Here is a 25,709-nt window from a genome sequence, read left to right as displayed (position 1 = left end):
GATTTAGGAAGTTGTTGATGAATTTGAATTGAAGTGAATGCGAGTTCCGTGTATCTCCTCTCTCCTCTCTTCCCCTTGCTCCTCTTCTAATTTCTCCATGGCTGCAGAACCTTGATGCTGCCCCTGCATCAATATTTAAGCAAGATTTGAACCTTATCATCCCCATCAGCTGTTTACCCGTCAAGGTTTAAACTGTTTTCAACTAACATGGTCCTTTCTGGGTAGGAAAAATATATGTTAACTTGAAATGGTTAACATGGTATCACACTGCCTATCACTAACAGCCCCAGGTTCTGGCCCTCTGGCAAACAGATGGACAATCCATCCATGATGTGAGTTTGGTGTTTCAATCACTGCCAATTATATGGGCCTAAACCAAAATACTAGGGTTTACAGGTCCAGTTTGTGAACTTGGTTTCCAGCCAGCCAAAAAAAAAATCGCTTTGTCTATTCTAGTTTGTACCATAACCATAATGTGATTTCTTTGCAAAATAAATCTTGCTGTCTAGCTTTTTGACATGTAAGAATTAGGAATTTATAGTTCAATAAATGCAAAGATTATTATAACATTAATTTAATATTTCATCTCTGGTTTGCAGGTGAATAATATCTCTGGAGACTTGGATGCTGTTAGTGTGGATAGCTGGTTGAAAGTTTCATTTAAAGTTATTCAAAGTTCTTTTTGGCATGCATGCATTGATTGGCTAGAGAAGGAGTTTAGTTTAAAAGACAGCCATCATGTCAAGGTATTTTGCAAGAATTATTGTGTTGCCTTGTAGATATTGCCGATATTACCATGTTGAAATTGAAATTTCCCACTTTATTTGTCTTGTCAGGAACTTTTGGGTTCAATGTTTAAGAAGCTAAAAATTGATGAGACCATATTACAGAACATTCAAAAGTCAGGCAAGAAGGATCTTTATGCAGAACTACTGTGCTTTCTCAGATTCAGTTCTCTTAGGTAAAAATCGTATATGATTGTTAGTTTTCTTGGTTTTGAATGGAAGAAACCAATTAATTATTTGCCCATGCTCTGATTGATTTGCAACTGTGGTTGTGTACAATTTTCTCATCTTAGTTTTACTCTAATTCATTGAAATCAATCAAGCAGTTCATAAAGTATGAAAAAGCATGTCTATGCGGACAGCAGTGGTGCTTTTCATAAATACATTATTTCAGGCCATTGTACAAAAACATTTTGAATGGTTATCGTTTCACTTTGTTTGCTTGTGGGGAAGACAATAATAAATATTATTTACATTTATATTGATATTTGTATGAGGAAATTTGATGACATGCTTTTCTGCATTCTACAGTTAGAAAATTTGATGAGATACCTTACCTACCTTTATCCATGTTCCAGCAGGAAGGATTGCTGTTATGACAATAGCTTGTTCGTTGTGCATGGGGTTGCCATATTAGAGGATTTATTGATTACCTTAGCAGATGGAATTGCGAGCATTTATTTAGAGCTTATTTCTGTTGATGGGAACATGCCAAATGAAATGAATAGCCAGAGTCTGATTTTGTGTACTTTATCAACACGAGCACTTCAGAGATTACGTAATGAGGTACAATTGTTTTCTATAGTATTCTATGGTGGTAGCATTGGTGTTGGAACTGTTCGTTAAATTCCCGTGTTGGCTGGTTTTTTTTTTCCCTGTTGATGCTCTCTATGTTTGCATGTGCTTGCATGTATCCTAGCTCAAAGATGAACATGAACCCAAAAATTAAATGCTCTTGCTTTTGAGTTTGGCCAATAGAAACTGCAAATGATTTCTTTTTTCTTTCCTTTTTCTTTTTGAAAGTTTTTCTTATGTTTGTTCTTTGTCTTTGAGCTTCTTCAATGGTCAAGATTGTTTGATTCTACCCGGGTGTTTTTCTTGTTGGCAACAATAACTTTGGAAGCAAAATTTGTTTGATTGGTGTCTCTCCATTTGTTTTGGAGCAGGGTTGCCTAACATTACATCTTTATTCTTGTGAAGTGCTGAAAGGAGGATGTTAAAATTTGATTAAAAATGAATGACCTAACTTGAAGATAGGTCTCTCCCTCTATTTATAATACAAATTTAAATACATTCGAATGACAATAATACCCTTACTAACTCTCACTAGTTAACATACTAACATAATAATAATAATAATACTAAAAGACATATATAACCTCTTAACACTCCCTCTCAAGCTGGAGCATAAATGTCATAAGCTCCTAGCTTGTTACAAATGAATCTAACATGAGCCCCAATGCTTTGGTAAACAAATCAGCAAGCTGCATGTCCGACTTCACATAAGCGGTTGTAATGAGCTTCTGCACAAGTTTCTCCTGAACAAAGTGGCAATCAAATTCAATGTGCTTCGTCTGCTCATGAAAAACTGTGTTGGAGGCAATATGAAGAGCAGCTTGATTATCACACATCAACTTCATAGGCTGAGAATGCGGAAAACCCAATTCTTTCAACATGTTCTTCAACCAGACAAGTTCACAGGCAGTGTGAACCATAACTCTATATTCAGATTCAATACAGACCTTGCCACCACAATTTGTTTCTTACTTTTCCAAGAAACCAAATTACCACCAACCAAGATCCAGTACCCAGTGGTGGATCTCTGATCGGAAGGTGATCCAGCCCAATCTGCATTTGTATATCCAAGGATATAAGTGTGACCCTAATCATGATATAAAAGATCTCTCCTAGGTGCATCTTTGAGATATCTCAAGATGCGAATTATTGCGTCCCAATGACTTGTCCTCGGAGAATCTAGAAATTGACTCACAACACTTGTTGCAAAAGATATATCCAACTGAGTAATTGTGAGATAATTCAACTTTCCAACAACTCTCCGGTATTGTCCTAGTTTAGGTAGCAAATCACCCATATCCAACATTAATTTGCTGTTAGGATCCATGGGTGTATCAATTGGTTTAGATCCCAACAAGCTAGTTTCATCTAACAGATCAAGAACGTACTTTCTTTGTGACACAACAGTTCCGATACGAGATCTCAATACTTCTATACCCAAGAAGTATTTCAACAGTCCCAAATCTTTGGTCTGAAACTTAGTTTGTAGAAAAAGCTTGAGACTCTGAATACCTTTATCATCATCATCAGTAATAACAATATCATCCACATAAATAACAAGAAGGATGCTACTTGATGAAGTATGACAATAAAACACGGAATGATCCACAGCACATCTTCAAAGGCCAAATTCAAGTACTACAACATTGAAACGAAAACCATGCTCTGGGAGACTGTTTTAAACCATATAAAGCCTTCTTGAGCCGACACACTAAGCTTGACTCCCCCTAAGCAACAAACCTAGGTGGTTACTCCATATAAACCTCCTTGTCAAGGTCATCATGCAAGAAGACATTTTTTACATCTAATTGATGCAAAGGCCAGTGACAAGTAGTAGCCAAGGAGATGGACGGACGTATTGATGTAAATTTGGCAACCAGAGAAAAAGTATCAGAATAATTTAGGCCATACATCTAAGTGTACCCCTTAGCAACAAGACAAGCCTTTACCTACAGAACCATCAGGGTTGACTTTCATAGTGTAAACCCAGCGACAACCAACCACAGACTTGTCAGGAGGAAGAGGTACCAAGTCCAAGTACCATTGCCATGTCAAGCATTCATCTATTCAACCATAGCTTCCTTCCACCCTGAATGGGCTAAGGCTTTCGAAACAAATTTTGGAAGGTTAGTAGATGATGGAGCAGTGACAACAATAATAGAAGGGTGATAAGGAGTCATAAGAAAAATAGTTGGAAATGGGGTGTTGAGTACATGTGCATTTACGTTTCTGAATAGCAATGGGAGGATCAACATCATGGGAAGTATGATCATCTGATGAGGAAACTAAAGGCGTGGTAGTAGAAGCTAGAGGGGACTCTCTTCCTTAGAGTCGCCGTTGTGAATATACCTGCAAATTAGGATAATCAAGGTGATGAGAAGGACCCAAACTATATGGAGACTCAGATGGTTGGTTAGGCAATGATAGCAATGTAGAATTTGGAAGATTAGACAAAGAAACAGACTCCTTGAGCTCAGAAGCGCTCAGTGACTGGGTGTAGTAAGGTGTAGACTCAAAGAAGGTAACATCGATAGAAACAAAGAAACGATGCAAAACAATAATATCCCTTTTGAGTATATGAGTAGCCCAGAAAGACACATTTTGTAGCACAAGGATCAAACTTACCCGCCGTAGGAGTTAGTTGATGAACAAAGGACACACCCAAATATGCAAGGAGGAAAAGAAAATAAAGGTTAATTAGGAAAGAGAATGGACTAGAGAATTTTACCACTAAGAACAGAGGATGGCATTTTGTTGATCAAATAACAAGCAGTAAGTACAACATCACTCCAAAACACTTTAATAAGCACCATTAAAGGATCCATTGCAATGATATCCCTTTTGAGTATATGAGTAGCCCAGAAAGACACATTTTGTAGCACAAGGATCAAACTTATCCACCGCAGGAGTTAGTTGATGAACAAAGGACACACGCCCAAATATGCGAGGAGGAAGAGAAAATAAAGGTTAATTAGGAAAGAGAATGGACTTGGGAATTTTACCACTAAGAATAGAGGATGATATTCTGTTGATCAAATAACAAGTAGTGAGTACAACATCACTCCAAAACACTTTAATAAGCACCATTAAAGGATCCATTGCATGTTCCAGTTGGGCCTATCACTAGAGTGAGATCCAAGAAGATAAAAAAGAAGCACTTAATGGGCGGATTCAAGATATTTGGGCTTATTCAAAATCGGGCCCCTCCAAGCTTGGCCCAAAGAAATATGAAGGCTTAGTAAATTTAGTCCAAGTTTTTGACGGAGCTGATCATGCTTAATTGATGGAGCTGATCTTGCTTAATTGGGCGTAAATTCCAAAGAATCAATTAATTGGCCGATTGACTTTCCAGACAACGTAGTTAGCCGATTGACTTTGCAGATAACTAATTAATTGGCCGATTGACTTTCCAGAAAAAAGTAGTTGATTTACTTACCTATTTTGTTGTCTTTTCTTCAGCCATGCTTTATAAATAACATGCACTTATTGTAATGAACATGATGGAATAGAAATCAAGAAAATGTGAGGTTTTGTTTCTTCTTTTGGTTCTTCAAAGAATTTGTGAACTTATCAAGGATTCTTCCTTGTTGTAGTAATCCAAACAAAAAAAAAAAAAAAAAAAAATCAAATATTGGAGGAGATATTTTTAGATTACTTAAGGGCTAAGTTATCTTTATTATATAACTCTCTCTCTGTCTCTCTCTCTCTCTAAACCGTGAATTCACTCTCTCTCTCTAATATTTTGGGCGGTTTGTTGCCTGAATTAACGATCCAACGTTACTATGTGGATCAGCGGGTGAATCTCTACAAGTCCTGCAGAGTAGAATCTCGATTTGAGGATTTCTGGGTTTTTACCCCGAAGTTGAGGTAAAGGTCGAAATGAGCCTAGTGACTTGTAGATTTGTACTAAATAGGGTGATGTTGATGTATGGTCTTTCGGTTTTAGGATTTGGGAATCTGTGTGGCTGTTTCGAGCCGTTTGGAGTCGTGTTTCGGTATTAGGGAACAGGTAAGGGGATTTGTTTGTATCAGTTATTTTTAAAATTTGATCCTGTAGAACTGTAGGTTATGCTTATACGAATGTTTTGGTTATTTCTTTGGAAAATTTCACCGGGTGAGATTGCCAGTTTTTTGGGTGTACGGTTTTTGGGAAAATTAGGGTTTCGGGTATCATCTCCGTTTCTTTTGGGAAATCGTTTATTTGAATAAAACTAAAGTATAGAGATGACCCTACCTTTATTTTATGTTAAACTGTATTTCCGGATCAATTATCATATGATTGTTTAATTATCCAAATAGGTGTGGTAGGATAGGATATTTTGTGATGATTGAGTTGTGATGTGTTTGAAATGAAATATAGGAACTGGAGTTCCAAACTGTTTTCAGGAATGATGGTTATTGACTTGCCGGCTTCATTACCGTGGGGTCAATAATGACATGCCGGTTTGATTCCGTGGGATCAAGACATTCTGGACTAATACCGTGGGGTCGTAAGACATGCCGGGTTAATACCGATGGTCGTAAATTGCCTGTTTATGCCGAAGAGTGTGAAAACACTAGATATGTACCGGTTCAATACCGTGGGGTCAATAATAACATGCCGGTTTGCCAGATTATGGTTATAAAAACGCCGGTTCAATACCGTGGGGTCAATAATGACATGCCGGTTTGCCCGGATAATATCGAGGGTTATGGAACGCTAGTTCAATATCGTGGGACAATAATGACATGCCTGTTTGCCGGATTATGGCCGGTTCAATTCCGTGGGGTCAATAATGACATGCTAGTTTTTCGGATAACATTGAGGGTTGTGGAATGCCGGTTCAATACCGTGGGTCAATAATGACATGCCGGTTTGCCAGATTATAACGATGATTGTGAAATATACTAGAATTGTTTGTGAAAATACTGGAAATGCGAAATGCTTTGTTTCTTATAACACTCATGTGCCCACACTGATATAACCCGATTCTCCGTTACAGAGAAGTGTCTCACTCTAATCATACAAATCTATTTCAGGTCATTCAGGTAGCCGGACCTAGCGTTCTAGAGGGTTCTGGAGCGTAGTATTCTGTTAGTTTTTGTAAGTATTGTTGTGAGTACTGAACTGTAGCTGGGATGTCATTTTGAATTATGTTGGATACCTTGGGTTGATGTTTTGTATTATGACAAACTTAGTACTCTGGTATGAATGAATGTAATAGGTTGAAATATGTTCCGCTGCGTTATTCTTGTGAAAATTCTAAGATAGCATCTCATTTTCTTTTGCATTGTAATTTTTCTTGGAGGATTTGGAGCAAGTTATTTGGTGTTTTGGGAGAAAGTTAGGTTTGTACTGTATTAGTGGAGGAATTGTTGGCTAATTTATTTCTGGGTGTGGAAGTAGAGAGCATGGGACTGTGTTCTAGAATTGTGGTATCTGTGCAGTGCTGTGGGGGTTATGGTTGGAGCATAATGCACGGATGTTTTTGGGAAGAAGTTGAATTGGCTGCTAATTTGGGAAAAGATTCACTATGTGGCCTCTTTGTGGTGCGCAGGTTTGGGTTTTTTAGGGGAATAAGCTTTATATATATATATATATATATATATATATATATATATACAACAACAACAAAACCAAGTCTTAGTCCCACTAAGTGGGGTCGGCTATATGAATCCTTTTCCACCAATTTATGCGATCATAGACCATTTCTTCGATAGATTCAAAAATATTAAATCCTTACTCACTATCTCCTCCCAAGTTATTTTAGGTCTACCCCTACCCCTTCTACTGCCCCCCACAGTAACTAAGTCACTCTTCCTCACTGGTGCATTATAAGGCCTACGTTACGAGTATCCATACCATCTGAGTCGTCCCTCCCTTATCTTATCTTCTATAGGAGTTACACCTAACTTACCACAAATATGTTCATTCCTTAATTTATCTTTCAATATTATACCACTCATCCATCTAAACATTCTCATCTCGACAACTTTTACTCTTTGGATATTATGTTTCTTCATCGCACAGCATTCCGATCCATATAGCATCATAGTCTTAAATTTCCACGAAATTGTCAAAATTTCTGTTGAAATTTCTGATTACCGTCACCCTCGAAATCGAAATGGCATTCAATTTCCGTCTTGCATAATATCTGTCAAAATTTCAATGAATCATCTGAAATTTATCGCAATCTCAAATTTTAGCAAAACTTGCCGAAATTTTAACTATACAATAAAATTTCCTTAGAATTCAAATGAGAAATTTAGGAGTGAAGTGAAATTCTATCTTTATTTATTTTGTCGGAACAAAAGATTATTACAAGTGCTTTTGAAATTATATTAAAAAATAAACTTATAGTAAGATTTTATTTAACCATTCATGTCTAAATTATCATTATTTGTATAATAAATAATATTTAAATGATTTATGAATTTCATTTGTATTAACTAAATATGTTTAATGTACCTTATCTTAAATATATTTGATGCACGTACTATTTTACAACTTTTCCATCTCATACAAAACATAGATGTATTTAATTTGTAATATATTAGTCCTAAAACTTATATTATTATGCTTGTTAACCATTTCTAAAGCTTCACAAAGAATTCCATGCTTTATTACTGAATTCCGTTACTTCTTCAAATCGAAATCGAAATTGACATCGAAATCGAAATTTCCGTCGAAATTTCCGTACTTTTGGAGCTTCAAAATTTGAGTTGAAATTGAAATTTAAGACCTTGTATAGCATAGCTGGTCTTAGAATTGTCCTATAAAATTTCCCTTTCAATTTTAAGGGTATTCTACGATCACATAGCTCACTTGAAGCACTTGATTTAAATGTTTCAATTAGAAATTTTAGTTGTGGTCTGAAGGTAGTAAACTGTTGGATTATGGCCAAGGATTCATTTTGAACATATTGGTTTGTGTTGTTCCCTTTAAATGTTTCGATTAGAAATTTTCTGTCAACATGTTTCCTCATTCTTCCCCTTCCCTGGACCCCGCATATGCAGGAGCTTTGTGCACCGGGCTGCCCTTTTTATGTTTCCTCATTCTTTAAATTAAAGCATTTGTTAAATGTTTTTGACAGGGTTAGGCTTTTAAAAGTAGAACTTGAAATGCAAATCACACAAAAAGATGCTTCCGAGTACAGCCAACTGCTGCAAATTTTCTAGATAGCTTTTATTTTAGGTTTTGGGTTGCTAGGTGATGGAGGATTGCTTGCTGATAGTTTTAGGCTATCAAATTTTGTTTCAAGATTTTAAAATTAGTTGTATTAAATCTGTGAATCTAGACATTTTAGGTGATTTAGGTAATTTAGGGTTATGTTGAATAGTTTGTTTTCTTTGGTTATTTTTATAATTGTTTGTTTTACTTTTAATCTTGGGTCTATATTTACTTTGTTTGTGTACAAGTAGAATATAGTTCTAACTCTGAATCTGAATTCCCTCTCCTTTCCTCTCCTCTCTTACTCACAAGTCCTTTCTGCCTTATTTCTCTCTCTCTCTCTCTCTCTCTCTCTCTCTCTCTCTCTCAGAATTCCCTGCTGTCTGGCATCGTTTTGGTATCAGGCAAAGTCAATTCAATTTCGCAATCTTCCACTGCTATTACTTACATTGTATCACACCCCTTTTTAATCCAACAACGTTTCAACTATAACTCTTTCATGGTTGTTATTGTTGCCATAGATCAGAGAAATCCTAGGAAGGCATACAAAGGACTCACAGACAATCATATCTGCTGTTCATTACCTGCAAATTACCTTCACTGCCCTCATTTTCAAACACCATATTGCTGGGAGATTTTTGCAACACCTCCATATCCAAAATAAACAGTGCCGGTTGGGCCCTCCCCAAGTTCAACTATGAGTGGTCCCATTTGCCAGCTAAAGGTTTCTTGGCCGCGACCCCTTTGATTTCCACCTTTTTTGAAGTTCTCTTGACACATTGCCACCACCAACAGGCTTACCATCCTCTTATCTGCATCTGTAATATTTATTGCTGGGAGGACCATAGCTAGTGGCACTTGTGCCCCATGTGCTGGTGATGCAGGTGGAGAAATATTTATTTTTTAAGGTTTTTTCCATTTCTATGTTGACATCTTCCAGAACTGTGAGAAATTCTTTCTGGCTGCAAGACATTGGCTTTCCTTCACAAGATTTTTTATGCTGAGCTGAAGAAACTCAGTACTTCCAGCTTCTAAATTTTATTTTTTATTGTGAAATTTTTTGCAGTATTAATGTGAAATTCAGAATTACTGCTATGAAACTGAAGAAATTGGAAGTGAAAAGCCAGAATTTTAATATTTGGTAAAATATGAATTTGGAAAATCTTACATGGGCTTCTATGCCTTTGTTGAGGATATTGCCTGTTTCAATGGTAATTTTTCCAAGAGAGAATTCAAAGGTTCACTGTTTTATCTTGATCTCTCTTTTGAGTACAATGGGATATCAGAAATAAAAAGGATAAGATTTATGTCTTATAAGCTTCTGGGCTATGTGTTGTTGGGATGGAATACTACCAAAAACTGCAAGTTAAGATTCAAACCCTTTTTTTCCCCCTCCAGTTTAGAATGAGAAGTTTGTTGATATATGATTTTTTCCCTGACTTGTGATGAGACATCTCGAGAGATGAAAGAGTTCTTATTTTGTGCAATATGAGCTTGAAATCTCAAAACAGTGTACAAAAGACGAAACATAAATTATTGCTATGGATTACACATGATCGCTTTAAAGAGGAAACTGTAGGTGAACCTGAAATTATTGTTGTCATGAATTTCATGTGGAAATGAAGGCCATTGACTGTGGATAGTAGATAACATGTTGCATCCTTGATAAGCAAGTAAAAGTAATGGAACAAAGTGTTGTTACTGTTCTAGAGGAGCTCAATGAGCAACCATGAGTTCAATGTAAAAATTGGAAATTCTATTCAACGTAAGAGCTTTTTGGAAGATAAAATTGTTGTATCTTTTGATAAACTTTTGTTGCATAGGCTCCAGGCCTTGATTCATCTTCCAAACTGTGACAATTCTCTGCTTATTGATGTCATTGGGATCGAGAATCTTGAATTAAATTTCAATGATCTGTTGGAGATATTTGCATGTTGGTCGATACTGGATAATATGAAATTGCATGCTGAATGGCCCATAAATATATTATCCTCACTCTTGTCGTGACATTATAAAACTCGAGGCTGAGTTTTCTGACTTTTCTCTAACATGGGGAGTTCGGCGATCACTTGTAGATAATTTAGGTGATACATCATATATGGTCTATGGAAAGGATTTTGTTTAAATCAGTAAATCAAGCTATTGTAGGATTTTAGTTAATTTAAGCTTATTCTGAATATTTTAGGTACATTGTGGTTATTTGTAATTATTTGTTTTACTTTTAATGCTAGGAGTATCAGTAGAATACAGTTTTAACTTTGAATCTCAATTCCTTCTCTTTTCTCCTTTCTCCCATGTGCAGGTCCTTTCTTCTTTCTTCTGTTTCCCCTCTCTTCTGTCTATTTCACGCCTTCTCTTTCTTTTTCTTGGCAATTCCATGCTGTCTGGCATTACTAGGTTTGGAGGCTCAAAATTTAAGAGGAAAGACTGAAATGATGGTTTTTAGGCGTAAAAGGGTTAAGAAAACAGCTCAATTTATTTATTTATTTATTTGAATGACTAAAAGTCATCACTGTAAGGAAAAGCTAAGGGCCTTTGCAGTTGTGGAATACTGTTTTCATTTTCCATTTTAATTTTTCAAAATATTGCAAAAAAATTAGTTAATTTTTCATTCATGAATGCTCAACAATAAACTGTTTTGGCACTATTTGCTTGTGTACATAGTTTTATTTTTCATTTCTAATTTTTCAAATAATTACAAAAATGCCACTCTTTTTCCAATTTTTCAAATTTATATAGAAAAGTTAGAAAACATATTTTCATTATTTTTCGAGTTTTCTAACTCTTACTTTGCGTATGAGAGCATTGAATTCATATCTTGGACTTTAATTTGTGAGGACTATGTATAAAGTTTCTTTTGAGTCCATACAAATCCAACTTTAAGCCCCAAAATCCATGATTCTAAATATCATCTTATATAAATTTTGGAAAATTGGAAAATAAGTTGTCTATTTAGTGATATTTTGAAATCTAGATTAAAAAATGAAAATTTTTTTGCACATTTTAACAAATTCTTTATTTTCTATCGTTTTAATACGAATCTTGAAAAATTTTAAAATAAGTTAAAATTTTCATAATTTTTTTGGAAAGTTAAAAATTGGAAAACAGAAAACATTTTCCACAAATAAATGGGCCCTAAGTGGATGTATCCTAGGATTATGCTTAGAGTTCTTACATTTACATATACCGCATGAAGTCCTTGGAAGCACAAATTACTTGCACTTGATTACATGGATGCTTTTTTATTATCTTGCTTTAGTTGGTGATATATTTCCTGTTAAATACTTGGGTATGCCCCTTCTCACCATCTTAATCCATTCCTTCAGCACAGCAATTACAACAAGATGAAGAAAAAGGGGAAATAAAAACAATTACTGAATGTTATCTTTTTTTTTTTTAATTGAAAACTTTATATTTTTGGAGCAAGGAGGAATTCTACATTATTTTGAAAATTGCTTATTTCCTAGAAGTTAATTTTTGGAATTTATCTTATATTTAGTAAATGCAGTTGCATTGGATATTGGAAATCTTAGTCCACCCCAACCAGCACAAAAAAATGTGGATATAAATTTCAGTGTAATAAGATGTGCTTGTCTTGACAGGTGGCATTGAACCTGTGGCTGCACCAGAACATTGATGCAGTTGTATCGATGTATGAGGATCGGTTTGACCTTTGCACATTTCAGAGCCAACAGATTGAGGGTACAAGCCATAGCCATCCCCCTAAGTTTAGTTTGTGGGAGAGGCTTACCCAAAAAGAATCTCAATCAGCATCACCTCCATTTCATTATATTGTGATCAGGCACTTTTCCATGCCTGTGAAGCGTACTAGGGAATTGAGGTCTTTGAATGGGTGGTGAGTTCTTTCTATTTGCCTTACACTTCCTTACTAGTAGGCAAATGCTAGGTGGATCATTTTGTTACGTCATTGGGGATGCCTTTGACATGGTACCATGGTCATTTGCAATGCTAATGGGATTGAACTGGATGGCTGGAATGTAAATTAGGATGTTATATTACCCGGCATCCTATTCAAGCTAGCAGATAATGTAATGAAATGGCAAGAAGACAAGCAATTATTTATTCTCCATTTGATAAGAATGAAATTCAAATAAAGAAAAAAGGTGAAATTTTGTGTTTTCATGGTTAGTTGGAGTGCAGGAACCAGTTTAACAATGACATGGAAAAAAATGAACAGTTACTAGTTGCACGCCTCTGCCTGAAATTTATACTCACTTTCCAACCCAATGATAATATCGCATCAGATAGAAGTTGGAAATTACATAATCTGTTGCACTCATCAAACAGAGCATTAATGTTTTGTTTAAGTATAATGTTCTGTTCGTTCATATGTGGAATGTCCCGTTGGATGGTTGGAAGGAATCTCAAAAGATACTAGAGAAAATCCAGCAGGAAAAATCTGAGTCTTCCCACTGATTGGTTTAATTTAGATAATTGCTGGTTGAGATTGTTTAATCATGTCTAGGAAGTATTGAAGCCAGTAACTAGTTACAGGAAACTTCTTTGTTTGGGCTTTTGGTTTTTAACCTTTTCAGTTGGGAGTAGGTTTAAACAAAAAGGTGATGTTATTGATTTTACGTTTTAGTTGTTTAAAAACCGCTAAGTTGGGTTAGAAAAAAACATTCTTTTCCTTCAAGACAGAATTTACTCCTCTTTCTAGCTTATCTTGATTCCTCCCAGCCATCTTTTTCTTTGACATGTTTGTAGTAATATTTGTTTATGATTATTAGTTTTTACTTTTGGTTGCAGGAGGTACTACTTCAGCCTCTTCCTTGAGCTATCTGACATTACAATGCCATTGATTAGGGTTGTATTTGCAAAATTCAGAGATGCGATCTCATTCTTTCTAGTTTACCTCATAGGGAGGTCTTTAGGACTTATATACACAGGGATAAGACAGTCTCTGTGGTGGAAGTGAGATGTGAAACAAACTTTTTAACTCCCAACTCCGTGGGTGAAGTGAGATGCAACTGATAAAATTTTGTTTTCTAGATTGTTATGTTACAACATTTCTGCATTTTTTTTGGAATAATTATTCTTGAGAACACGATGTGTTACATGGTCAGGCTGATGCCGTCGTTTTAGTCTGGGACCTCGCTGGCATTCTTGAATGATCAGTTGGCAAATATGAAAATCTCAACTCAGTTTTCGAGGTTAAAAGCTCGGCTCCAATTGGACTACAACCAATGGACTTAAATTCCAGTTCGAGTAGTGCTTAGATGACCCATGAACAAAAATATGCTTTAAGCTTGCATTGAAGCATAAATACTCTTCAATCCTGCTAGCTTGTAAATACTTGTCCGTGTATGTTGTTTATTACTGCCACTGAAACGGCGTTCTGCAGGTTGGCAAATGTTCTCTATGCATCTTTATTTGTTATGGGGTTTTTAACAGGCATTGTTGAAAGCAATTGAAGCGCAGGCTGAATTTGATCAACTGATCAGGCTTGGGTCTGGGGATCTTAAGATTTGCCAAAAATCAAAAGTTGCCCAGAACGAGAGGCAGGCTATCTTGAGCTGTCATCCCTGTTAAGTGCCCCTTCGGCTCCTTAATGCATTGCCTTGGTTTATGCTTGAGCAAATGGTGAATCGAAGCATTCTATTCCACAAGACTACTTTGCTACGAGTTCAATGTTTCTAGTGCGGCTGGATAAAGTTGAATTGATTGCTGCATCAGTAATATATATATATATATATATATATATATATATATATATATATATTAATAAATCATTTGGGTTTCTGTTTGTGATTGACCTTTGGTGGTTACAACGTCGTTTAGTCGAGTAGGACCAAATAATTGCATCTAAATTCTACGTGCGTCAGTGTCAGAAAAGGGTCATTAAGTGGATGGGGAGTCTCCTGCCCAATTATTATGGAAAAGCCCAAAACACTTTCCCAAAATTTCAATTTTGCCGTGCTTTATATTTGAGAGCATCAGTTCTAAACATTGAAATCAAATTTGTATGAATTCAGATAATATTTAGTATAATTTATATTATATTTATTAAAATTATGCATTTAAAATAGACTTTAAATGCGAAGCTTTCAAATATGAGACTGGATTCAAATATATTGATTTGGGTGAATTATTGGTTTTCTTCAAAATTTACGTATCTAAATTCCAGGTTCCATTCATGTTCTAACACAACCGCAGACTGTTCATTAAAAATGCCATGCTAGGGTTTAACCAACCGTTTTCTTAAATTAAATAAATAAATAAACAAGACAGGCCCCTGGAAGGCACTGCTTGGTTCTTTGAGAGTGGAAACCAGCTTTTTTCTTTGCATGGGAGAGACGTAAATGATAAAGAGGATTATTGCAATGCGTCTAAAATCATGAAGCAATCATTTGCACTTGCACAGCAGCAGCAGTAGCGATGAACCGCAGCATAATGCAATTTGGTTTTACCAAGAAAATCTGTTCATATTGCGCTGATTGTATGCTCTTCCCCTAAGACCTTCCTCCAGAGAAAAGGCAGTGGAGACGCAAGCAGGAAAAAGAAAGACTGGCACCGGCAGATACATCACGATACGCGTATTTCAAAAGACCATTAAAGCAAAAGTGTATTTCAGAAGATAATTCTTGTGCCCTACCTTCTTTACATGATAATCCCTTTTGCTAAGAAACTTCTTATTACACACTAATCAACTCATTGTGTCCACACCTTTCTATAAAGCAGCCTCCCCCAACTTTAATCTTTTGGTTGTACCGAGGATGAAGAATTATAATTGGGACGATTCTGGGGATGGTTAAATTTAGGTTGTGCCGCCTCAAAACGCTGATCATCATCACCTTTTATTACGCCTAATATTCTGGATAAGTTAATCGCCTTTTCAAAATTTTAAAACCCTAGTTTGAGCAGTCAAAGGGCCGGCATTGTTTTCAGCAGGGAGCTGAGGAGGGTTGACAAGAAGGGCAGAATGGAAAGAGCACATGATGAGAAAAGAAAAGGTTTAGATTAGGCATCACCATCCAAACACAACCCCAATAAGAAAGAAAAGTTTAAATATATATATATATAATATAAATTCAACGTCAAGGAAGGATTTTTCTTCTCCATTCACTATGGCCAGCTCTTTTCATCTGCTATCATTGTACAATTATAGAAGAAAAAAGAAAGCATGTGGGCCAAACTGGGCCTTGGCCACTTCCTGATTTTTATTTTCATGTTTGCCTTTGTGCGAGGAGCATCGCATGAGACCAGCCAGGCGTTTGTAACTGTTAAGATTTGATATGACAATGAATCTAGATATCCCTGTGATATCAATGACTAAAAATACCGGGAACAAAAAAAAAAAGAACTGAAAGGGAATCTTGGCTTTTAATGGTTTTTCCTGAGATGCCTGTGGGTTCATATATGTCAAATCTTTTGTTTTTTCTAGAAGAATGAATAAAAAATCCACCAAAAGAAGGCATAGTAATAACATGAACAGTAGAGGCAATTTTGGGTAAAGTCATGCGCATAATCAAAGAAAATACAAACTAATAATAGAACATAGTAATAATATAAAATAATTGTAGATATCTCATTTGTGCTCTTTCATTAAGCATAGATAAACATCTACAAAAAGTATAATATATTTAAAGATAATAAATCAAGATTTTTTTTTTTTTAAATGATGACACATTGAACCGATATTGTTCAATGAACCACATGAATTTTTTACATTACTTTTGATTTGTGCAAGAAAATGAGGTGAGAATATAATGACATGAAAAATTGAATGGAGAACACGAAGAAATCAACTAATAAATTTAACTCTATTTCACCTAGTTCCATTTTGACTTCTTTATTGGCGCATGACTATTGCTAGCATGCGACTTCCCTGATTCTTGATGAAATCAATCGACTAAGAATGCTTCTTGAATCATCACCATGGTTGTTGAACCTTCAATTCAGGAGAATGAGTCCCTTGTCGATTTTGAGGCTATGATAGCTTGTATGGAGATGGAGGAAAGAAAATAAGAACAAAAATAATGTTGGTTGAACTTTGAATTCGAAATGGAAATACCTACTTAAAGATAATGGAGTTAAGGAAGGTGATGCCTTGATTTTGGGCATTTTGGTATGGGCAAGGAGGTGGAGTAGTGAGTGATTGTTGAGGCTTTTGAGATTGAAAATTCGGAGCTTGTGGCCTCTAGGAGAAGTTAGGATGCTTGTTCTACCCAGGATTGTACGTGTTCGAATAGGGGTTATTGGACCGCCTATCGTACCAATTATGGGTAGCGTTAACTTTTCCTCCTGCACAAACTCAGGTGGGGGAGGTGCATGGCGGCAATTATAACATGTCTTTGAAGGATAATAACAAATGGCACACACCTCTGCACACGCCACATGTTGCGGTTGCTATCTTAAGGACAAGATTTGATTTAACTTTTTCACTATGGTGTGCAATGTGGGTGCAAGGTCATGGCCCACAGCTAACTCATAGACTCCATTAGGTTTGGAAGAGGAGGGTTCTGATGGTCTATGAATGGCAATAACATGCAGTTGAAAATTCTCAGCTATGTTCTTAAAGAGAGCCAAACCTCATTCTCGTGCTTGTTGAGGAAATTACCTCCACAAGATGCATCTACCATGGACCTATCTCACTAAGCTAATCCTTCATAAAAGGTATGAACCAATTGCCACTTAGGGACTTGGTGTTGTGGGGTGTTGTGGGCATTTGTGCAATAGGTCCCTAAAGCGTTCCCATGTCTCAAAAAACAGTTCCTTATCCAATTGTGAGAAACTGGTGATGACCTTCCTCAGTTGGTTAGTCTTCCCAGCGAAACTTGGTGACCACTTGGGCCACCATGCAACATGAGTTCTTAAAAAGTTGCTCCTCGACCACAAGCTGGTGGGGAGCCCAAGGTTCTGAAATTTGAATGGCAAGAACCATATTATCTTCAACCATGACTTTAGGTTCGGACGACTTGGCTAACAGTAGATTTCCTTACGGGATCTCTCAATCTTAGGGTCTATAGGCACTAACTCAGGATCCAAAGAGTGCAAAACAAGCATATACACATGTAGCACACAATCAAGACTTCAGAATATAAAACAAAAATAAAAATTAAAAGAAAACAAAGTATAATACTCTAAACTAGAAATTGGCTTACAAATGTAACATAGTCCTCGGCAATGGTGCAAAAATTTGGTTGGCTCACCAAGGCTTGGGTACTTAACTACCAAAAATAAAATTTATAAACCTAACTACTCCCAAGTTTAGTAGAACAGTGAGTAAGTCGGGTGTCGATCCTTAGAGACTAGTGCATAATCGTTAACCACCTCCAGCCTAGTTTACTATACTTTATGTTAAAAGAAAGAAGGTGAGATTTTTCAAGTTTTTTTTTTTCTAAAAACTACTGATAGTAGTAAATCTATATTATAACACTACTCCTAGAAAGTAGGTCTCGGGGTATAAATCATGCTAGACTATCGTTCGGGCTAACTATATCCAATTAGCTATTCGTCTTAGGCTAACGACTAAGTGAACCATTCGATGACATAGAGTAGCGAAGGTGCACCAATCACCCAGAGCACGATCGGGAACAAGGGTATGCTCTATATCACAATGATTACGAGATCACCACATACATGAATTGTAGCCTAATCCGTATAGGTGACTGAATCCCAAACTAGGCTATCCTTTACCCTAGGGTATCATCACACACAAAGTGTATATTTGCATGGTATTGAAATGAAAGCATGTAAAGAAAGCATGCAAAGAAAAGCAAGTAAAGGAAAGCAGTAAAAAAAAGCATGAAAAAATAATTCAATTACAACTCGAACGTTGTCATTAACAACCGGGAATACAATTGGAAGACCATCTATCTACGCGATAGCACAATGAACTCACAAGTTGTCATATGCCTTTAAAGAATCCTTGCACGAACTAGTAGAGGAATTGAAATGAAAAATGGGAAAATCCTACTTTAAGTGGCTTTTAATGGCTTCCTAGGCTTGTCACTAACCTAAGAGAGGTTAAAGAGGAACCCTAAGAACATAGACGAAGCTATTATTTATACCCAAAAGGGTTTACAAAGTTTGAAATTCACAATAGGAATGTTTTGAAAAAATATCAAGAACTAGTTCATGTCTGTCGACCAGGACACACCCCTGTTTTTTCCTGGTCGTGCCCTGGTCGAGTCTCCAGGGAAATCAAGAATTCATATTCAGATCTTCTTAACCTAGTTGCACCCTTGAGTCTTGTTGGTCGAGACTTGTAGGATCTTGGTCTACAAGAAAGTTCAGGATCTCGACTTGGTTGCCCTTATGGTCTCCCTGGCTGAGCTGTTGGTTAAGACTGTCAGTATATCACACTTAGTCAGCTTGAGTATCTTGACCTAGTTGCCCTTTGGGATTACTTGGTCAAGCACTTGGTCGAACCTTTCATCAATTCACTTTTGTTGACCTCATAGGTCATACCTGGTTTTGATAATGACAAATGCTCAGGTATTTGATGAGCTTCAAGTTTGTATGCAGGATCATACTAGCTGGATCATATTGATGGCATGCAGTAACTTGAAGAAATATGAATACCCCGACATATTTATTATTTGTTTTAGTATATTTTGGGTCTGTAATAATTTCATTTCAAATGGGTCTGTAATAATCACTGCATATCATGCATGTAGGATCTGTAAGCTCAGTAATGTCATAGACAGACCGTAGGTTAATTAGATGACTTTAGGGCCCGATGCCAGGTTTTTGGGCATACCTGAAAATACCCTATGTCCTTGCACAAACATATAAGATAGTCCCCAAAATCACTTATATTATCAGGGGGATTTAACTAGAGAAAAACTGAACTTATAGGCAAAAGTTGTGAGGATTCAGGTGACCCAACCCTTAGTGTTAAAAACACTTTGGGCGACCAAACCCTTGACCAGTCAGAAGGTTGACTTGGTTTTGAGCAACTGAACCATTTTGATAGTAGCATCCACGGGTGACAGAACCACTGATCTTACCTTTCCTAACAACTCGACAGCCCGAACTTATACGTTCAAAATAGCCTCGGGCGACCGAACACATGAGTTCGGTAAATCGAACTCTAGACCAGGTGACCTGTAGTGACCTGAAGAATAATAACATTTTAATAATAAGAGGGAGAGAAAATAGATACAGAAACAGAAGGAGGCCGTAGACTTCATCGACGACATTGCATTTTGGAGATAATATTAAATAATCATAGTTGTGGGAAATTGCCAAGCTTCATTGACGAACACAGGGTTTCGTCGACGAAGGCTTTAAGGATTTTGTCAATGAATACAGGGCTTCGTCGATGAGAAAGTACCAAGAGGGGTTCTGAGGCAGCCTAAATTTCATCGACGAATACAGGGCTTCGTCGACGAATACAGGGCTTCGTCGACGAATTTAATGAAGGATTCGTCGACGAATTTAATGAAGGATTTGTCGACGAAGTGACGTGTCTCGTTGACGAATCCGGCAGTATAAAAATGGGAAAACCAGGATTTTTATCATTTTTCTCGCCGCTCTCTCTCTCTTCTCTCTCTCTCTCTCTCTCTCTCTCTCTCTCTCTCCCTTCTTTCTTCATTTTCGGCCCCACCGATCGCCGGATCGATGATCCGAAGCTACCATGGCGCTCCTGGTGGAATTCTTTACAAGTTTGCTGGAGCGGATTGTCTAGGAAATGAAGTTGGATTTCATCCCAAATTTAGGGTAAGGTCTTTTATTGAGTTTTTGACTTCCTGGCAGTTATAGAAAATGATGTAGACTAAGAAATACTGATGTTTTTGTTAGAATTGGTGCATACCCAAGAGGGGGGGGGGTGAATTGGAATTTAAAACTTTTTCACCTAGGTTAATCTATTCAACAACAGTATATACACAACCTAGGGTCTTGTCTGCGCAATTTTCTAATGCATAGATAAAGGTGATGTGGAAATTAAATCAAACGCATCATTCACACAATAACATATACGTGCGGTGAATATAAAATGCAGAAATGTAAATGAACACACGATATGTTATTGGAGTTCGGCCAACTGTGCCTACGTCCCTGCCTTTAACTCGCAAGTTAGAGGATTCCACTAGTAGCTCACTTAAGGGTGGAGCGGCATTGTTTACAACCAAGTCAAATTAACACAGGGCTGACCTAAACCTTAACTAGGTCAATTAGTGGGGCTGACCTCAACCTACACGCCTTAATAGGACGACGCACCTAGCTTTCCTAACTGGGTCTAAGCCAATCCGGGACTATTCCAGGGCTAGTCTCCCTCTTCAGGCCCGTGCTTGCAAATACAACAGTATTTGAAATACAATCAAATGGTACAGTGATTGTGCTTTCGTGTAAAGCAGATATGTACCCAAATGCGTGCAATAGCATACACCACAAATATGATTCAATATGTAAGCTCAATGTGGTCTAAATGGTTCAACTCTCAAAAGTATTTTCTATCAGTATAATGCGTACGTGAGAGTGACAAACAAGCAATCTTTGTATCACAAGATATTTAGCAAATAAGTTCACACAAAGATGTGAAGTCTCAAGCATATCAATAAGCAAGATATCTCAAGCATGTAAGTATTAAATGATGTATATGCTTGGTTTGCAAAAGATGTGTAATCTTTGTATTCAGCGAATAATATATGAGTGAAAGAATATGGCAACAAAGATCACAATCACACAAACAAATATATCTTTAAATATTTTGCAAGATAAAAGCACAATAGATATTTGGAAGTGTTTGAAAAATTTTTGCAACCAAAAACAAATACAATCTTCTCAAGATCTTGCAATGAAGGTGCAAGCTTAGAAGATCAAACAAAGTCTTCTTAGGATAGGCTTATTAGCAAAAACCCTTTAAGAATCCTTAGGTTTGGCTCTCAAAAAATTGTATCAAACAAGTAGCACAAGGAGAGCAAACCTATTTAAGCAAAACACTCAATCAACTTACAAATGATATAGGCAATAATAGAAGGCAAGTATGAGTGATTTGAGTGAGAAAATGAGTAGTATAGGGTTATTATTTTTTAGAGAATTCTTCCCTAATCAAAGTGGCTAATCACCCTTAATTTTCTCAAATGAACTTATATATATAGACATGGGAGAAAATATTACCGTTGGGGGCCTATTGGGTATTATTAGAAAAGTTTAATGATGTTTAAAGAATTTTAACCCTGTTTAAAAAATATTAACTGTGGTAAAAAATCAGGGCAACCCGAGAGGTTCAGTTGACCAGAACAAGTTCGGTCAACCAAGTCTCATATGCTTCGGTCGACTAGGGGACTTTTGAACTGAAGGGCTTGGTCGACCAGGAGAGGGCGATTTCTTAATTTTTTGAGATTCGGTCGACCAGAACATTTTGAACTACCTGGTTTGGTCGACTAGATCGCTGGGATTTCTCCCGAGGACCCTCCGGCCGACTAGGTAGTTGGAGTACAAAAAGGGTCGGTCGACCAGATGGTCAAACTTTTGACCCCAGGTGGTTTCGGTCGACCAGGGCCTTTTGAACTACCTGGTTCGGTCGACCAGGGCCTTGGTCAACTATTGACCCAGGCTTGGTTTCGGTCGACTAGGCCAAAATGAACTGACTGTGCTGGTCGACCGAAAAGTGCACCATGTGTGCATTTCGGTCCAATCTTGAAGCATACAAACCCTAATGAAGTACGTAACAAATATATGTGTAAATGTGTGTGTCCTAGGGTCACTTGAGGTCCAATTTGAAGACACCAAAAAAGTCCGATGTCGGTCGACCGAAGGGTACACCCTAAGGTCTTTCTAAGGTCATTTCTCATTCATGGTTTGTTTGAGCTTACGTAGTAAATCATACATGTGATGTGTGTGAGCTTATTACAAACCAAATACCTACTTACTATTACATAGCAATTAAATATATTACAATATTGAATTATAAATTGGTCTTCAGGCTTTGCTTGCTTTGTGTACATCTTGATCTTAGCAGTCTTAGTTCCTGCACAAAAGCTCAAACACTCATTAGATACAATGAGTATTTTTCATAATCAAAACTGGGCATGACCAATAAGGTTAACAGTTTTGTTATGGGGGATTGCGTTTTCAGGATGTTGGGCTAGGAACCCTGCGGGTATAGAGCCAGATTTTTATAGGGGCTTTTCAAAGTTGAGGTAATGGAAATATGCTATGCTAGGAGTTTTTGTAATGATATTAGAGATTTTACAGATGCATAACTACACCATATTACTATACAGAATTTTCAGAATATGAGTTTGAAACAGTATTTGTTTTAGAATATGAGTTTAAATGCTTGTGTGGTATGAGTAGATTTTTAGGAGATGAAGAAATTTATACAGTTATTATAATATATCATACCATACTGAATTGAGGGACAGCGATACGTAACACCTCAATCTCAGTGAGAGATTATACAGATGAGGATATACATATACAGAGAAATTTACATGCATAAACAGTTTTTATACGAGTAGTTTCATGAACAGATATTTATATATATATATATATATATATACATATACATGTATGCATATTTATTTAGATTAGTATGTGTATCACAGTTTTATACAGAATGTTATATATACAGAGATTACATCATTTACAGTACAAAAAGAAGGAGTTACGGTAATTTTGGAAACATGATGAAAATAGTAAAAGAGTATATATATGTATATATGTATATAGTATCAGTTCCCTGAGGAAAGAAACACAGATAGATACAGATTACACAACACGGTACCGTTGCTAGATATAGATAGAGTGCAACCACATATCTCAGATAGTATGTAGGTACCGTCAGCCGTGCTCAGAGAGTATGCAGCTCCCCAGTACACTGGGTTAAGGGGGCCGATTTGACGAGGTAGTAGCCAGTCCTGAGCTTAGGAGAGTATGCAGTTTGGCCGAGCTGAGGTAGTGTAGAGTATGATGACTTATCTGGAGGGCCGACCAGATAGAGTCCCGCCTACGGGCCGCACAACCCTGTCATGAGGGGTCAAATCATGACCTACAGAGTTCCAGGGATACAGAATAGTTATTTGTATGAAAACAGTTTTATAGTATATGATATATTATCAGTATGAAAAGTAGAAAACAGATGATACAGTATGTTTTAAATAGAGAAAGAAAGATATGTTTTAAAGATATGATTTATAGATGATTTATTGCATTATAGTTTAGTCATTATTTTAAAAGTATCCTTAACTTAGTTGCCACACACTAGTAATAGCATATTTCCACTTACTGAGCGTCGACTCACCCCATTAATTTACCATTTTTCAGGTGAGCCAGTGAGGCGAGCAGATCAGGCTCGCGGATAGAGTATAGCTCAGATCACCCTGGTTATAAGGTGAGTTTTTTGTCAGTGTGGTGTATGCTTTTGGATAGATGACACTGAAGGGACATTTTTGTATGGCCTGTATATTCTGGATTCTGGTATTGTACAATTTATGTATAAATGGTTTTATGATTTGTGTTTCCGTTGCGTAGGAATGTTTATTATATATATTTAAAAAAAATGATAAGAATTTTGAGGTCGTTACATGACCAAAATGCGGACAGAATGGAAATCGCCTCGGTTCAGCAAACCAAGCCCATTTTTGGGCATTTGAACTTAAAAAATAACTTTTCTGAGTGTGTTTGTTCGGGTGATCGAACTATGGATCGGGCACTCGAAAACTCTCGGTTTGTTTTATTTTTACCGAGATTAAAGATGGTTAAACAAGTTTAATTTCATTAAACGATTTTAAAACAATTTTAATAGAGACCTCTACGTCCCTAATGGTCATAATTTAGCCTACTTCTATATATAGGGCTTCATTTGCAAGGATTATTAAGAGATTAGCAATTTGATTAGTGGAAAAATTCTCTAAATTTTGAGAGATCCTTTTGTTCTTTCAAGCCAAAAATACTTTTCCATTTAGCATTTCTTTGAAAGATAACCTTGTGTGAGAGTGTCCTACTTCATCCTACATTGATTCTACTCGCTTAAACTCTTATTTGTTTAATTGATTGAATGATTTTTATTTGAGAGTTTTAGCACAAGTTTTCCCCCAATTTAAATCAATAAATATTTTGTGTGGAAAACTTGAAAGCTTGTGGGTCTTAGCATCTAGATTGCAAGACACCTTAGCTTATAATTTTTGTGTGCACAAAAATCTTTTTACAAGCTAAGTTTCAAATATTTCTTGTGCTTGAATATTGACTAAATATTTGTTGAGATATTTTGATTTATCTTGGTGAAAATCTTTGAACCCTAGGTTGTGATTGAGATACACTTTCATATATATATATATATATATATATATATATATATATATATATATATATATATATATATTTTCAAAGATTAGCTTGTTTATGCACTCGTATGCTTGATTGAGTATAGACATTATCTTGAATGTTGATTGCACATATTACATCACTGAGCTTATAATTCCTACATTATTGGTGTGCATTGTTTAGTGCTTGTGCTTAGTGGTACATATTAGCTTGTGTAAGAAGTATTTGGTTGTACACAAATTTTCATACATTTGTTGTATTCCAGGCGTGGGCCTTAAGAGGGAGACTAACCCTGTTGAATAGTCCCGGATTGGCTTAAACCTGGTTAGGAAAGTTAGGTGCACCATCTTGGTAAGGTGTAGGTTGAGGTCAGCCCTGTTAATTGACCTGGTTGTAACCGGTGCCACTCCACCTGTGAAGTGAGCCATAGTGTAATCCTTGTCCTTGTGAGCCAAGGCGAGGATATAGGCAGTTTGTTGAACCTTGATAGCATTTCTGGTGTCGTCTTTACTTACTGCTTTATTGTGCATGCTCAATTAAATTACTTGTGTAGTTTAATTTTTTACAAAATATATATTGATTTATATAATTGCACAGATAGACCCTAGGTTGCGTAATACTGCTAAGTTGGTTAAACCTAGGAAGGAATAAATTTTAAATACTAATTCATCCCCCTTTTGGGATTACCCCAAAGCTAACAACTTTCAGTCTTGAACCTTGGAGTCTGCAACTTGTGACCT

General features: G+C 36.5%; 1 protein-coding gene across 1 annotated transcript in view; it reads left to right on the top strand.

Annotated features, from left to right (window-relative positions):
• Positions 1-14,117, top strand: part of LOC131156315 (uncharacterized) — a 35,235-nt gene extending 21,118 nt beyond the window's left edge. The window contains exons 6-10 of the mRNA XM_058109904.1: positions 600-746; positions 837-961; positions 1,367-1,571; positions 12,333-12,586; positions 13,501-14,117. Coding sequence (XP_057965887.1) covers positions 600-746; positions 837-961; positions 1,367-1,571; positions 12,333-12,586; positions 13,501-13,669 — 900 coding nt within the window. The 3' untranslated portion in view covers positions 13,670-14,117. The remainder of the gene's footprint in view (positions 1-599; positions 747-836; positions 962-1,366; positions 1,572-12,332; positions 12,587-13,500) is intronic.
• The last annotated feature ends 11,592 nt before the right edge of the window (positions 14,118-25,709 follow it).

This window comes from Malania oleifera, chromosome 5 (genome assembly GCF_029873635.1).
Source record: "Malania oleifera isolate guangnan ecotype guangnan chromosome 5, ASM2987363v1, whole genome shotgun sequence".
Taxonomy (NCBI): Eukaryota; Viridiplantae; Streptophyta; class Magnoliopsida; order Santalales; family Ximeniaceae; genus Malania; species Malania oleifera.
Note: the sequence above shows the minus strand (reverse complement) of the source record. Positions and strands in the feature narration are given on the sequence as shown.